Raw genomic sequence first — 16,507 nt, forward strand, 5'->3', positions numbered from 1 at the left:
AACCTCAAGAGTAACGCAAAGCAGACACAGCCCTGTCCCCAGCCTCAGGAACCTGAAACAATTTATTGCCTCAGAGCAGGACCCTGACTCCCTCCTGAAAGCATTATCCCACCTGATGAAGTGCTTCCTGCCTGTGTGCTTTTTGTCACAGAAAGTACAAAAGCAAAGCTCCTTCTCTTTTGTTTGCCTATTTTGCATAGAGCACTGCAAGAGGGGACAGTCACTGATTTTCACTGGCCTCCTCACTCTTGCCCCTAAGCCTGGTTCGGAAGCCCTTTTGAGCACACCAAAAGAGCCCAGTAAAGCAGTGCACTGGCACTGTGCAGCCCAGTGCCACCCTCAAGGCACGCCACAGCAGCACTGTGCTAGCTCAGCACATTTCTAGGCTATTGCATTTTCTATGGATTGAGGCATCGGCATGAAAACTAACTTTTGTGTCCCTCCATGCTGTAAACATCAACAGTTAATACCCATCTCCTTTTATCTCAACTGATTCAGAGACACATGGCAAAGAATTAACTGTGGTTTTATCCCATCTATTATGTACCACATTTGGGAGATTTTCACTTAAAAAAAAATAAAAAAAACCCCACAATGGAATAAAAGAAGTCAAGAGAGATGTCACAGATCTCTGCAGCAGTATTGGGCTGCAGTCTAATGAAACTCTGAAAATAAGCTAATATACATCTCCTATAAGTACCTTTTAAAATTAAAAAAACCTCATTCTAATTCAAGTGTAAAGAAACAAAAAGAACAAGTAGATCTACTTGCATACTTTATTTGCTGCAATAATATTAAATTGCTGCAATAATATTAAATGTCATTGACAGACCCTCTAGTACTTATAGAAAACTCTTCTGAGACAAGATAATATTCTCTATCAACATTTCCTGTGTTCTCCACCATTTTAAAACTGGGTTTCAGGAAGCACTTCTCATACTGCAAAGAAGCTGAAATCTAAATTAAAAAGGATATGTTTGTATTGGCATTTTTTGGGGTTGACGGAGAAGGTCAGTAGACTGCAAGCCCAAAGAAGATTCACGGCCTTCCTTCTGTTTCTGGGGTACTACACATGGACCTGCCCAAAGTCTAGGGCAATTTCAGTGTTCACTCCAGTTAAGTCAAGCCCACAGAACACAGATCTTGCACAGCTGACAATCTTTGCTCAACAGAGGCTCAGTACAGAATGAAAGTGCGGAACAAATTACCTTTTGTGGAATAAAGTGGGCACAGGGCAAACACACTGCAGATGGGCTATAAAGGACCCTTTGTCCTAAGCTCCATCCATCTTCACCTTATAGAAGAATTAAAGGCCTTATCAATAATTTAACAAACTAATGGCCATGTGGTTTTGCATTCCATGGTTATTTTGAAAGTCAGAACACAGTATTTTTATCAGCAGCCCTTTCTTCTGCCAGAGCAAAACCCTGGGACCGCACACCAGCAAAAGTGTGCAACGACCTGCATTGTGTGTGCAACATTGCCATTATGATGTTATTTCTTGATAACAGCGTAATTAAATTGCACTGTCATTGCGCATCCTATCTTAGGCCAATTCACTGAGTAGAAGAGCCAAGTAACAACACTCAGTTTGATAGTATCTTCATAAAACTGAAAAATAACCATCTACAGAGAAACAAGGCCTTTGCAGCTGCAAAACTGAGTTTAATCACCCCATGTAAAGAAAATACTGGGAAATATATTCTTCATGTTATTCTTACAAATTATCTTTATCCCTCTGAAAGAAATTATAAGATCTACAAAGCAGTGGCCACGTACAGGAGAACCAGAGTAAGGCTGACAAAAGGCAGCCTTATTGGCTTTAAGGAGAAAACAATGACTGATATTTAGCTGAGACACCATCATTCACAAAGGCTTGAAATCTTTACATTTCAGAACTTACCTACTTCCAGCTATGCCAATTTAAACAAATTAACCAACCTTCATTCATAGGAGACACCATGTTAGTCAGATTTTCAGGTTAATGCCACAAATAGCCGCCCTGAAATTAAGCTTTGCCTACATGTCTGAAGAGCGGCAAACTGTCTCTCTCAGATGTTCCAAAGTGCTAGGGATTCATAACCAAATCATATTTGGGCTCACATTTGCCTTGGACTCACATTTGCCAGCATTTCCCAGACGCCTGCCCAGGGATGAGGAACAGCAAAGCAAACTTAAAGCATGCAACAAACAGTTTCTATGTTGTTTGTAAAAAGAACTCAAAACACAATATTGAAAAAAATATCTCCAAGATCATCTCCTGAATGCCACTCCATGGGGAGCTCTTGAGCAATATATCCCTTCAGATAAGGGATTTTAAAGAAATAGCGCACACATGACAAGTTTGGCGATGTGACCCTCACAGAGAGGACAGGAAGTGCAACTAGTTTAACATTTTTATTGTCTTTTGGGTTTGGGGGGGGAGGGGTGTACAGGGTTTAGCAAACCTCTTGGAGGCCCTGTGCCCACCTTTCCATCCAGATGCTGCTATCTCCTTATACCCTGTAATTGAAAAGTTTCTCTTGCCTCCCAGATCAGTATCTTCATGACCCATTTGTCTAATTATGGGAACGACCGCCTGGGCTTATACACCTTTGTCAACCTGGCCAACTTTGTTAAAAGCTCAACTAACCTGAACTTGAAGACACTGCCCCCCGTTCAGCTGGCTCAGAAGTACTTTGAGCTCTTTCCAGAGCAGGCAGATCCTCTTTGGCAGGTAATATCACATCTTCTTCCTCCTCCAATTACAAGCCATTTGTTGAAATAAGAATCTTTTTTCTATAAAAAATAAAATAATCCCCCTTCACATTCAGGTACATTATTTCTTCCTGCATACTGCCTTAGATTATTTACGTATTCTTGAGACACCACTGCTTTTGACCAGAAATGGATTAGCTTCCACTCCCCCCAACTCAGGCATGGTAAAAGCCCCTAATTGCCACTTATGTGTGAGAAAGCTTCCCTTCCCATCCTCCCTGTTTGTAGTTCTACTGATGCATTGCCTTGGGTTCACTAATTGTGTTGCACTACCCATAAGATGCTCTCAGACAGCCAGGTGTAAGAGATGCAGAGTCAGTGGATCCCCTCAATGGGAAATCACTAACATTGGATCACTGTAGCTACCAGGAGGGTTTCCTATCACCTGAAACCCCTTCAGTGGAACAGCAAGGAAAAGGGAGAGCCGGAGGGGTCAACAGAAAACACAGAATGGGCAGTTCTGTTTAAGAACGAAGAGGGTTTCTGTATAGACTATATGTTTCAAATGTGATGCTTGTAACCTCCTTCAGCACTGTAATTGCCTAATCATTGTTACAGATGTCTGGCTCTTCTCTTATTCAGAATGTGATATGCCAAGCTGTGCTTTCAACTACGCAGGTATAAATCCAGAGTGACACCATGGAGATCTGGGCAGTTATTCTGGGTTTATGCTAGCAAAAAGCAGCAGAAATTTTTCCTGTTATTTTTGGTCCAGATGCGAAAGAAGTCTAAATCTATAGTATTTCCACTGACATCAGTGGAGCAGCAGCAATTCAAATCAGTTAATGATTTTCTCCATTGTATTTTGTTAACTTTATTCACTAGCGAAAAGTATCTTCTATTACCAGCTGACACTATGCCAAAACAGTATGCATGTGATAAGAATGTGCTTTAAGAAGCAGTCAATCCTAACCTTTTCTGTGGCATCCTTTGTTCACACATTTTTATTTTGCATTCATAGGTAGTAGGAAGATAAGGAGATGGAAGATAAGGAGATGAATAATATCCCACATTTCTATTTTGTTCTTCCTTTTGGGTGTTTATGTAAATTAAAATTGGCACTAAGTCCCATATATCTGAAACCATTTTGTCACCTAAGAAAGTAATGCCTTGAAACTATTCAGAGGTTTCCATTTTAACCTCAAATGAAAACGTGATTAAATCAATCTTTTAATCTTTTTTTCTTTTTTTTTTTTTTTTTTTCTAATGAGTGAACTTAACCCTCAGTCATGCAAAACCATTAGATACACATTGATTTTTACTCAAAGAGACCACCTAGGTGCCTACAAACTCTTGAGTTTATGAAATGAGCCCAGCTAATGGAGAGAAGGAAATGCAGCAGTCTCACATGGTGTGGATTTTGACTCCAGTCCTTCCAGGATTTGCACAACTGTTTAGCCTTACTGACTTCTCTGGGACCCCTGGAAGGGCTGGTCCTGGAAGATACCTGAGAGTTTGGTCCCTGTGTACCTGAAAGCTCCCATGGATCAGTACCAGAGTGCTCAATATCTGCCACGAGTAAACTCTAACGAGGAAATATGGGATTTTACTACTTAGTGTAAGGCTGTAGCATTAGTGCCTAACACTTCCCACCTGCAAAGACATGCAGACATTTAGGATACCCCAGCATGATGTACACAACTGCCTTTTCTTCTTCAGAACCCGTGTGATGATAAACGACATAGGGATATTTGGTCCAGAGACAAAACTTGTGACCACCTACCCAAATTTCTGGTGATAGGACCCCAGAAAACAGGTAAGAAGTAATGAATTTGTAACCAAAGCTGGCCACCCAGTTTTGCATCTGTGTATTTGTCTCCTGTGAATTGAAACCAACTCCCTGCCTTAGAAAGGGTTCACTCCCAATTCCTGTGGGATTCAGATAGTAACTCCTTCAGGGACAATTGTTTGTATAGTAAAATTGCACTCACTTAACATAGCAAAAGGCTGCTGTCTGGCTGCCCTGTGTTAGGATTGCTATTAACTTGTTTGACAAATTATTTTAATATTGCTTAAGAACCTAACTGACAATAAATGTACTTAACACCCTGCAGACCTCTGAGAGTCTCAGGGCATTATTTAAATTAAGCCACCAATTCTTTTCCCAAGATAGTGATTACTGTTGTGAACATACTACACAGAGGATGCTGAGGCAGAGAAATAATTGACTAATCCAAGATCATACAGAAATACTGTGACAGTGACAGAGATAGCAGGTTTTGATCCATAGTCCAATGACAGCTTGCCTAGCATGAAAACATTGAAGTGCAATTTTAAAGAGACATTCTCCAAAATTTTGTTTACCACCATATAACATTTCCAGTTGTTTTTCTCTAACAAATAATGAATAAGTACTGTTACTGGGATTTGAAAGCATACTTACCACATACAGGCTTGGTAGCATTGAAACAGAAATTTTTATTCCTCAGTAGCAGACCCCCAGGACAAATGCACAGAAGGCAAAAGGACAGTTCTGGGAGCAACAAAAACATAGTCCCACAGTTAATGCTTTTGAGAAGTTTTGTGAAACATGAATAGTTTGAAAACAAAGGTGCTCAGGCCAAATTGTCTCAGAGGTTTAAATAAAGAGTCAAGCAAGCAATGCTTTCAGCAGCAATATCGGGCTTGTATCACAGAGCAGAATTCAGGGTTTGGAAATGACAAAAGCTCAAAAAGCAGAAGAGTCTGCATGTATCCCCCATCCTTCTGAAAGCCCCTTGTGTTTACACAGGCCTTTCATCAACAGGCAACTTCCTTATAAAAGGTAATCTAATTTTCCTGTATATCACAGCATACGTTGATTCAAAGTACTTTCTTGAATGAATAAAGTCAAAGGTGGGGATTTTTTTACTATTTCCTAATGGCATCTCTTTTTGTTATCATAGGAACAACAGCCCTTTATTTATTTCTTCTGATGCATCCTTCCATTATCAGCAATCTTCCTAGTCCAAAAACTTTTGAAGAAGTTCAGTTCTTCAATGGCAACAACTATCACAAGGGAATTGACTGGTAAGAAGAATAACAAAAAAGAAGCATTTGTTATCAATACATGGTAAACCACAATGGAACAATTACAGAAGCATGTATGACATTGACATAATTACTGGATGAATTTGCGATGCTTGACATTATCAAACAAAAAGAAACTAATTTGTAACGATGGGACATTTAATCAAGTCCTTAATTTTGTTTAGATATCAGTCACAATTTTCTTATTTTTTCATCAATGAACACAATAGACACCTCAGTTATGATGGCTGTCTTCATGCTGAATAGCAACTCTGTCTTTTCACAGCTGTTTCTATACTGAATTATACTCTCTTTTTCAAAAGCGGCTTTTCATGAAGTAACATTTGATTTGTCTCTTCTTGAGAAAAAACCAACAGTGTAGAGCATTTCAGCTGGTATTCCTATCACACTTTTAAATATTGCTTTTACTATTTATTTCTAAGAAAAGCATTTGTGTAAGGCTTTTTTTCCACAGGGAACAGCAGTTCTCATCCTTGTGTGAAAGCCTAAATGTAAGATAAATATCACACTCCACAGGTTAATCTGGAGTAGTTTCCTTGCTGGCATACAGCATGGAGAGTGTGTGAACAGGCCTGACTGATATAAACAGGCTGTGCCCCAGCCACAGCACCAGCTGCTCAGGTCAAGGTGGCACAAACAATAAAAGGAAGGAGAAAGAAATGCTTGGTGTTTGTTGCTCCACACTACATGAAGAGGAAGTTCACCATGGCCATCCTACGTTACATGTGTAATACATGTGGCGAAGGAGTGGCACTGAGGCAGGGGGGTGTCTCTCCTCTGCAGCCCCGTGTAACATGTAGAGGAAGAGGCCGGCCTCTCAGAGACTCCTTCTGCCAGGCATCACCAAAACTGGCCTGCAGGTTCCAAAGTCAGTGGGGTCCTGGGCAGACAGTGAGCCCTGCATACTTTGTTTCCACAGAAAGGACAAAAAATAGTGAGTCCCACCAAAACTGGAAGCCCCAGGGTGCTCAGTGAAATCAAAGGGACCCAAAAATACCTACAGAAAAATTTCACCTTTTGCTTCATTTGGATTTTCACATTCTGAAAATGTCTAAAAGGAAAGATCTGCTGGCTCCAAAATGAAGTATTTTAACAATGTTAAAATTAAATGGTTGACATTTTGAAGCTTTTCCCATTTTCTTCTGCAGCTAAAACCAAACTCATTCCAAACTGGTGAAACCTAGCCCTTTGACATTGAACTTCTTAGCAAAAATCCCATCCATCAAAGGAAAAACCTAATTACCTGACTTCATGGAAGCTTTAGCTATTACCAGTACCATGCAAGAGCCAAGATGTGTTCTCACTATTCCACTTCTGGAATGAGATGAGAAATTCAACTGCTTCTTGAGCATTGTATCTGAAAACCCACCTTTTCACCTACAAGGAAATGGGAAGCAGAGAGATATGACCCTTTTGTCATTTTCGCTAATTCTAACGAGTTTCTTCTCCTCCCAGGTACATGGATTTCTTCCCCACTCCTTCCAACACCACCACTGACCTCGTCTTCGAGAAAAGTGCCAACTATTTCCACTCTGAGGATGCTCCTAAGCGAGCTGCTTCCCTCATCCCCAAGGCCAAGATCATCACCATCCTCATTGACCCGTCTGATCGGGCGTATTCCTGGTACCAGGTACGAACCTTGCATTTGAGAAATCAGCAGCAGGGGATGATGGCCAACATTTGTGGGAATTTGAGCAACCCCTTGAGCAAGAATTAGGGTTACCTAATTTGAACTCTGTAGAAGTGGAAGGATGCTGAGTGCCAGCTTTTGCAGTTGGCATCTGTGACACTGGTGTCATAAATGATGAAACTTCTCAGCACAGAGCTGCCACCAGCTGTAAACAAACAGTTTAATCTCAATTACAACTGACACTGCATCGAGGAAAAGCAGTGCACCTCGCCCAGGGAAATACACGGGGTAAATGAGCATAGCCTAGCTAGAAAATCAGAGCTCTTCTCCTGATGCTGAGAATCTGGTACCTCATCCCATCCTCCAGCACGTAAGCCAAGCTACATGGGGTAGTGTACATGTGCATGCAGTGCCTCCTAAAGTTTCCATGGAGTTAAAAAGGGCTGTGCCTGGAGAACTGGGTTTTTTTTCCTCTCCTTGGAAAAAAAGAAAGCCTATTGTTTTTCCGAAGAAACTCTAGGATGCACTTTGTCTTTTACCAAGTGTCCTGAGTTCAGCTGTGTTTTTGACTTTCAGCCTGGGAACAACACCGATGTTTTTAATTGTTGCTCAGTAATGTTTACTCTGACCAAGGACTTTCTCAGTCTCATGCTCTGCAAGGGAGGAGGGGAAATCGGGAGGAAGCAGGGACAGGACACCTGACCCAAACTAGCCAAAGGGGTATTCCATACCACAGCACGTCATGCCCAGTATATAAACTGGGGGGAATTACCTGGAAGGGCTAGATCACTGCTCAGGTCGGGCCGGGTTTCGGTCGGCAGGTAATGAGCAGTTGTATTCTCTTCCCTTGTTATTTCCCTTATCATTATCATTATTGGTGGTAGCAGCAGTGGTTTGTGTTATACCTTAGTTACTGAACTGTTCTTATCTCAGCCCCTGGGAGTTACATTCTTTTGATTCTTCTCCCCATCGCTCCAGGAGCAAGCGGGGAGAAAGAAGTGGGGGGAGTGAGTGAGCAGCTGTGTGGTTCTGAGTTACCGGCTGGGCTTAAACTACGACACCAAGCCTATGTCTTTGCATAAGAAAGTCCACTGTACTTAAAAAACATATTTGTAAAATATGGTGTAACCATACAGATAAAGGGCATATTGAAAGCAGAGTTAAAACAAACACAGATTACTAATGTTGCAATCAGCATAAAATACACCATTTCTGATACTCGTGTTATGAGTTCTGTGAGGAATAAAACATGCCCTAGGGCTGCAGTCTGCACCATTTTTAATAGCTCACTTGCACTTTTACAATTGTCAATGTGAGAGGTGCAAAGCAGTAAAAAATTGTGTCAATTTTGGCAAAATTTGGCTTCTCAGCTCCCCTCCCGCTGTGCCAGCACAGCCCTCCCAACAGATCTTGGGAGGCTCATGGCTTCATCCTCAGCATCCTTGTGATACCTGCCTAATGTCTTCCATTAGCACCAGCGATCCCATGAGGACCCTGCTGCCTTGAAATTCAATTTTTATGAAGTCATTACATCCAGCCAGTGGGCGTCCTCAGAGATAAGGACCCTCCAGAAGAGATGCCTGACACCCGGCTGGTATGCTGTCCACATTGAACGATGGTTAACTCATTACCCTGCTTCACAGGTAATTTTCAACCTGTTGTTTAACCAAGCTCATCAAAGTCCCAAAAATGAGCACACGGCCTCATCACTAGAGGTGCTGGGATATTTCCCACTGCAACTCTGAGCTGATAGGAAATGCAGTTCTAACATGACCAGGCTATTTGGCAGAAGTGTGTCAATTTTTCTGTTTTCTGATGGAAAAAATGCAACAGGAAAATGCTATGAACTGCGGCCACATGGGCCTGTTGGGGGACTTTGGGGATTCCTTCCAGCATCAGCCAAGGTTGACAAGGCTTCTGGGTCCCAAGAAACAAGCAGCTGCAGCATGAGACATTGTGGGAAGTTTTGACAAATTCATTTAGAAAACGGCAGGGCTTCAGAAATCTCATTCCACTTCCCACTCACTCCTTTTCATAAAAAAATCCACATTTGTTTGATCCTGATTTGGAATTAGCCTTTCTCAGTGTTAGAGCAGCAATACCTTCTTTTGCCCCCCTCTTCCTTCAGATGTCTTACTGAACTGTCTTTTGTAATCTTTCTCATGAAAAAATATATTTAAACACATAGACCTAAAGAATATTCCTATTACTAAAAATATTTTTTACAGATATAAACCTAAAGCAAAATCTTAGTACTACAAAATATACACATGGGCACTCTTAACCCATGGATGTTGTCCACAGCTCAGTTCATAAGTCTACCTACTGTAAGAAGTTGTAAAAGGGTGTTTAATGAGCAAGCATAATGAACAAGTATCTCCAGAGATTATGTGGGACAGAATTTTGCTGAAAGGAGGTGGAACTGAGTGTTGCCTGTTTAGTCAGGGACCTGAAAATCCAAAAAGAAAATAGAAGCTTTGTCTTTTTGCAATCCTCCCTTTTCCTATTATACAGTCTCAGCTGTATTACAAAGAGAAAAAGCAGGCCAATCCCATTTCCAGGAGAAAGAAGAAAGTATTTTCTTCTTTCATCTCTGGCCTTTCTACTCCTTCATAACAGGGAAGCAGTACTGCCTAGAGCAGTAAAGGCTGTCCCCAGGCAGTATGGCCCCAGGAGCAAACAGGGTATGTCTCCTCATCTCCAGTACAGACCGACTCCTTCCTCTGAAGGAGAAGGGGCTGTTCTGATGAACTCAGAGCATGCAAAGGATGCCAAACACCCCATGCCCTGTTACCTGTGCTCTTTCTTTGCCCTCACCCTGCTGCTGTACCTCTCATGAAGATTCCTCTCCTTCTCTTCCAATGAAGAGTGACTGCAGCCCTCTTATTAAGCATTCAGGGGCACACTGACATCTTCCTTGTAAAACCGGTAACCACTCATGTTTCATGGTTACAGTGATTAATTTTACAAGATGCACAACAAAATGCACTCATTCTCAATAAGATGCACAGAGAAAGAGAGCACTCACAGTGCTTACTAATGGGCCTCAGTAATGTGCATTCTCTTGGCCTGTGCACTCAAAACCTTAATAATTTATAATAAGCCTTCAAAATAAATATAAACTACATTGGCCTGAAATAGTTATTAGCAATACTGCTTGGTACTCCACGACACTTTTGATACACTGTCTGAACATTTGCTTGTGGAGGTCAATGTACCTTTATGCCACACTCCTCTTTAACTAAAAACAAAACAAAAAAAACCTTCGCTAACAATTTTGCAAACCTGCATGGCTGAAAGGCTGGTGGCAAGTTTTAAATAAATTGCCACAATATCACTTTTGAACATGAAATTGAGTAGCTTCTGAACATTTTAGTCTAAGATATACATGAGCTTTCTGTTATTTACCTTCCATGCCAGATTTCCTAAAGACACAATATAAATCTCAATCATAATTTTACATTCCTTCTTTATCTCTTTTTCTCAGAATTTTCTGAGACTCAGGATTGGCTTGTGAGATTTAACTGTTGCATTTGAACCATGTGCACACAGAGTTATGAAGTGCCCACCTATACAAATTCAACAGAATAAAGTAAAAAGTATACCTAAAAGGAAGTTCATCTCTAATAAAACTGTACAGAGTCACATGCTAATTTAACCTCATGCTGTTAGCCTTAGTCTTGGTTCTAAATAACTAGCATTTTTACCCCTACAGTTGCTTATTATTGATGGACAGCAGCTAAGAAGTGACCCAGCTACTGTGATGAATGAAGTGCAGAAGTTTCTTGGAGTCTCTCCTCATTATAATTACTCTGAAGCTCTAACGTGAGTCTGTTCCTTTACTCTCTGCCTTACGGGATCACGCTGTACATCCCCACTTGATCATTAACTACAATTAAACAAAAAAAAAATCCGTAACACTAATTTTGCAAAGCTTGGGCTTCCCTGTTTAATACCCCTTCAGTTTTCCCTTAACTTGCACATATATAACACATTACAGAATTGATGACTGCATACATGCAAAGTCTACTTTGCACAACATCCAGAACAAATACCTACACAATCTGTTGTATCAGATGCAGAAAGAACATACAGATTTACGTAAAAACACATCTGTTAAGTCTGAGTGTCCGATCTGAGGCATCCAGTGCTTGTTTGCTATGGGTATCTGTTTTGCTTTCATCACTGGACCATTTAAAATGTACATTCTGCTGTGGTGAGCTGTGCACATAAGAACTCAGCACACATTGCACATCAGACTGTTGAACATTATGCTAGTCTCCAGAACTTGAAGACCACCTAGGGTCAGGTGTGAAAAATTTGGCTTAAAGGTTGTTACTCTTGTTGGAGTCTAATGACAGACACTGGGTTAGAATTGCCCAGTATGAGAAGATTTGTCTGGTCATATAGTTTCTTGATAATTTCCTTTTAACATAGACCAAATATATAATTTCCTAATGCCATTTTCATGTATGGAAAGCCCTTTGATTGACTTCCTACAGCCTTTGGTTCAGATCTAGCAAAGGCAGCTATGATGAGCCTGATCACATTTCTCACCCTCATTACCTAGAGGGTGAGGCTTTCCCCATGCAAGGGGATTAATGGCCTGTGTGGTACTCTGACTCTTCTCAGTTCCCCACAGGAAGGCAGAGTCTCTGCAGGGGTGGGAGGTGGGCTGAATTACTTTCTCCCCTCTTAAGCTGGCAGAAAATTGTAAGTAGCTTTTATACTGAGCCTCTACATAGGAGGAGCATCATCCCATTATGGCCCAAAGTGCTGGGCTCAGAGAGCCCTGGAACATCTATGCGCTGAGAAGCCTGGCACTGCAGTAGTGGGTTTTGCCAAGTCAGTGTGCAAGCAGAAAGCATGAGCCTGCATGTGGGGTAGGAAATAGCAAAGCCTGTACCTTACCTTCCCTGAAGGCTGATACCAGGAAAAGTACCAGCCACCCCACACAGCCTCCTCTCTGCTCATGATTGTTTAATGTTTCTTCCACCAGGAGGGTTCTTGTTATTTATACAACAGGTTTAAAGAGAGAGTTGAGTGCTTGCTGGTCTTTGGGTCTTAAGAATGTTGCTCTGCCAAAATCTTTTTCTAAAGGAAAAATTTTAGATTTGATAATGTAATTTTTTAAGTCATTGTTTTTCAAAGCAGCTGAAATAGAGGAGGAGTTTGACTACACAGCTGAACTACTGATCTTTGAATAACTGCTGCCGCACATCTGCATGCCTTCTGCTTGGGTTTTTAAATACTTACCCACATACGTATATCTTCTTTTCTGTAACTAAATTAAAGCCAGCAGAGTCACACACCAGGAATAAACTTCGGCCTCCTACTTGTTTGGACAGGAAAAATGGATTGTAAACACAACTATAAAATTATGCAATCACTTTTTAGAGGCACCAAGAATGCAAATGTGCTGTGGGAGCACACAATTCTGTACAGATTTAGGATGGAATTGAAAAATGCACTGAACAATGTAGTCGCTTTATGGTAGGACTGCCAAAGTAAAAAAGATTGCATAGGATCGCTCCTTGTCATTACTGCCTAATAACTGTATATCACAGATTTTTAAAATTGTCACAAAGCAGCCTGAGGACCCAGACCTGCAAACACTAGGGAGCAACAAGTTCATCACCCTGAGTAATTATGCGAACGTCTTATAGGAGAGTAAAATAAACCCAGGCAGAAGGAAAGTACTAATCAGAGCCAGTGGAAGAAGACAGCAGAGGGGAGACGGACGAAGGGCTCAGGCATCTGAAGAGAATTGCACATCATGTCAGGTTAGCAAGAGCCACAGCTGAGATGGGCAACTAGGTCATTGCTTCTTACACACACTGCTAAAGAGGACCTAGATTCAGACTAGATATGAGGAAGACATTCTTTACAATGAGGGTGGTAAGACACTGGCACAGGTTGCCCAGAGAGGTAGTAGCTGCCCCATCCTTGGAAGTGTTCAAGGTCAGGTTGGGTGGAGCTTTGAGCAACCTGGTCTAGTGGAAGGTGTCCCTGGCTCATTGCAGTGCGGCTGGAACGAGATGCTCTTTAAATGTCCCTTCTAATCCATCTGTGATTCTATGATTCTATGACCTGAGAGATTAGAGTAGTGAAAAGAAATGAGGAAAATCAACTAATGTTGCAAGTCTTTTACATGCAATGCCATCAGTAGACGTTAGGGTAACCCACAAAGTGCTAGGAGAGGGAAACTAGTCAGTTGTCTGCACGAAGTTCCCACTATGGCACTGAAGAGACGTTTCCCACCTCTCCCCCACCCAACTTGTTTTCACAGGAAGTGACTGATAGCTTAAAATTATAAAGTGTCTGAACTTAATGAACAGAAACCTAGGACAAAATGCCTTTTCCTCCAGCCTGGCTTCTCACACCATGCTCTGGCCATGGAGGCAGCTCCACATCCATCAGCCTCGCAGGGTTTTTTTCTCTCCTGTGAAGAACAGGAAGGAAAGGAAAAGGCAGGATTAGAGGAGTGTGCTTAAGAAAATGTTTTCTCTTGGAGTACTGCAACATTTTGCCAGAGGATAAGAGAAGGATCCTTGTGGTGGCATTGTTTATCTCTGCCCTCACAGGCACCCACCCTGTCTCTAGCATCGGGTATTGACTTCCCAAGAGGCGAGGTGAGCGTACAGGTGTCCCAGTTCAGCCCTGCACCTCTCACAGCCTCGCTCTGTAAGGGAGGAAAAGGTAACCAGGACTGGAGGAGAGGCTTCGGCTGGCTGCTTTAAAGAGCTCACTTGTAACTAAAGTTAAAACTACCTACCACTATTTTCAAATAAATACTTACATTGTGCCCAATTATGTTTTCAGGGTTCTGAGAGCTTCATAATGCCTGAACGCATTGATTGAATTCAGCCCTAGCTGTCCTACCCTCTTTTCCCCTATCCAAATTCATTCGATATGTTTCTTCTGAGGCAGAAATATTGTTTGGGGCACAGTTTTGCAGTTTTCCTTTCCCAGCACACTATATTGCTGCTTCTTTTGGGAAATTAGTGCAACCCAGCTCAAGTACTTCACCATACAATGAACAGATGGAAAAGGCCAAAGCAGAAATGAATTTATCATCAATATATATATTTAATCAATGATTTATTTATTTTTAATTGATACAGCTACTGATATAATTTAGGAAACAAGGGTCAGGCCTGCCACAAAAGGCTAGGCAAGAAAATGTACAGAAGGTTCACCCTTCTCCAGAAATCAGTTCACTTATGTACAGTGGCAAATTGCAGGTGTACCCATGCTGTATGGCTAGACCTAGGGCAAGAAGGTAGTCTGTAAGTCATTAACAACCTATCCCAGCCAATTTTACCTCATCCTTTTCAAACATCTGCTGAATAGCAGAAACCCAAACCTTGCCAATGTTTTATGCATGCTGCAAGTCCCGCAGCAATAAATTCAATACTTAACGCTGCATGTTGTTCATTCCTTAGTGAGTACGTGCTTTAAAGCCTTAATCTAAAATTCCTGTATCTTTGAATTTTAGACATCCAAATCAAATTGCATATTTCAGATAAGAATATAAGACAGTGTTTATGCTCTAATGCCATCTTTGGAATGAAAATTATATTTAGATCTAATGATATGGAACCACCAGCTTCTCAGGTGCAGTTAAATTATCAGGAACCAAACCACAGTTCTTTCAGTAGACCTGAACACTGCTTACTTCACTCAAAAATCAACATAAAACCTGCCAATATTGTATTTCTTGTCATGTGGTAGTCACACAATAATTACTTTTCTGTACAAGTAGACATGGTGTCCTGAGAATATAGCACATCTAATTCCAGGGAAAGAGCTGATTAATTTTTTTCAGAAAGAAGTTCTTTTCAAATGTCAATTGGTCAAAACATTACCATCCCACAGGGATACATGGAGCAGTTTGACACTAATAAAATCTCTGACCAAAACCAGACAAAAATATGAGTCACAGTCTGGACTGGGGCTGTTTAAGATCCTTGAGACTGAGGCTCAGGACCTTGACTGGCATCCTACAGATCAACACTTAAAACTTGTACCCTATATGCTGGACAAGAAGAATAAAAACTACCTAAAGAATGAAAACTAGCTAAACTAGCTAGTGTAGGTAAAGCACAATGTGAAAAACCTCTGACCTTGAGCCACTTCTAAAGAAAATTTGTGGGGAAAAAAACCCCAAATTTCTGGAGCTTTCACAAGACAGGAAAGCTATTTCCCACTCTGTCCTCAGTATTTCCATCATCTAGAGATGTGGGCAGCAACACTTGTTGGCTAACACTGATGTCTTAGTAGCTGGACAATTATTTTGTAGTGAGGTCTTTAAAAAATATAATCATCTACAGGTTTGACCCTCAGAAAGGCTTTTGGTGCCAGTTACTGGAAGGAGGGAAAACAAAGTGCCTGGGAAAAAGCAAAGGTCGGAAATACCCACCGATGGACCAAGAGGTAAGGGCTTTCCAGAGATTCAAGCTAACATGTTCAAATATTGACCTTCTGTTTGAGTCCTAAACTAGCCACACTGAGCCCCTCGCTGGGAGCAGTGCATAGCTCCTGGGTGGGTTTCCTTCTTTGACTGTTGTTTTTTTTTCTTTTTTCCCCATCCTCAGTCTCGAGAATTTCTGTCGAGCTACTACAGAGACCACAACGTGGAGTTGTCCAAGCTGTTGCACAGGCTGGGGCAGCCTCTGCCCTCCTGGCTGAGACAGGAGCTGCAGAAGGTCAGGTAGCACGCAAGGGCAAGGGACCCAAATAAAGACGATTTCCTTCACCGTCAAACCCCTTGCTTCTCCAACTCACTTGTGATCATCAGTAGAGGACCTCATGAATAATACTCTTTCTATTAAAAAAAAACAAAACCCACAGAAGAATAACACCCACCCCACCCACTGACAGTGCTGACAGATACAAGCATCGACCCCTTTTGTCAGCTTTTGACAGATATGCACGTGCTGACAGATACAAGCATCGACCCCTTTTGTCAGCTTCCAGGAAATAATAGAGAGCTACATGGCATTACTCTTTATCCAGACCAGGATTTCTGCATAGCTTAGTCCCTCTATACACCAGGAAGTACCAGAAACTGTGTGTAGAATGGATTGA

At 41.5% G+C, this 16,507-nt stretch overlaps 1 protein-coding gene across 1 annotated transcript in view; it reads left to right on the top strand.

Moving 5' to 3' along the window:
- LOC308222042 (bifunctional heparan sulfate N-deacetylase/N-sulfotransferase 4) overlaps positions 1–16,250 on the top strand; it is a gene marked incomplete at its 5' end in the record, with an annotated part of 76,442 nt that extends 60,192 nt beyond the window's left edge. The window contains 8 exons of the mRNA XM_080619554.1: positions 2,534–2,716; positions 4,417–4,513; positions 5,643–5,766; positions 7,243–7,417; positions 8,890–9,060; positions 11,133–11,242; positions 15,751–15,853; positions 16,015–16,250. Coding sequence (XP_080475680.1) covers positions 2,534–2,716; positions 4,417–4,513; positions 5,643–5,766; positions 7,243–7,417; positions 8,890–9,060; positions 11,133–11,242; positions 15,751–15,853; positions 16,015–16,134 — 1,083 coding nt within the window. The 3' untranslated portion in view covers positions 16,135–16,250. The remainder of the gene's footprint in view (positions 1–2,533; positions 2,717–4,416; positions 4,514–5,642; positions 5,767–7,242; positions 7,418–8,889; positions 9,061–11,132; positions 11,243–15,750; positions 15,854–16,014) is intronic.
- Between the last annotated feature and the right edge of the window lie 257 nt (positions 16,251–16,507).

Source organism: Psittacula echo (assembly GCF_963264785.1).
Source record: "Psittacula echo genome assembly, chromosome: 1".
Classification (NCBI taxonomy): Eukaryota; Metazoa; Chordata; class Aves; order Psittaciformes; family Psittacidae; genus Psittacula; species Psittacula echo.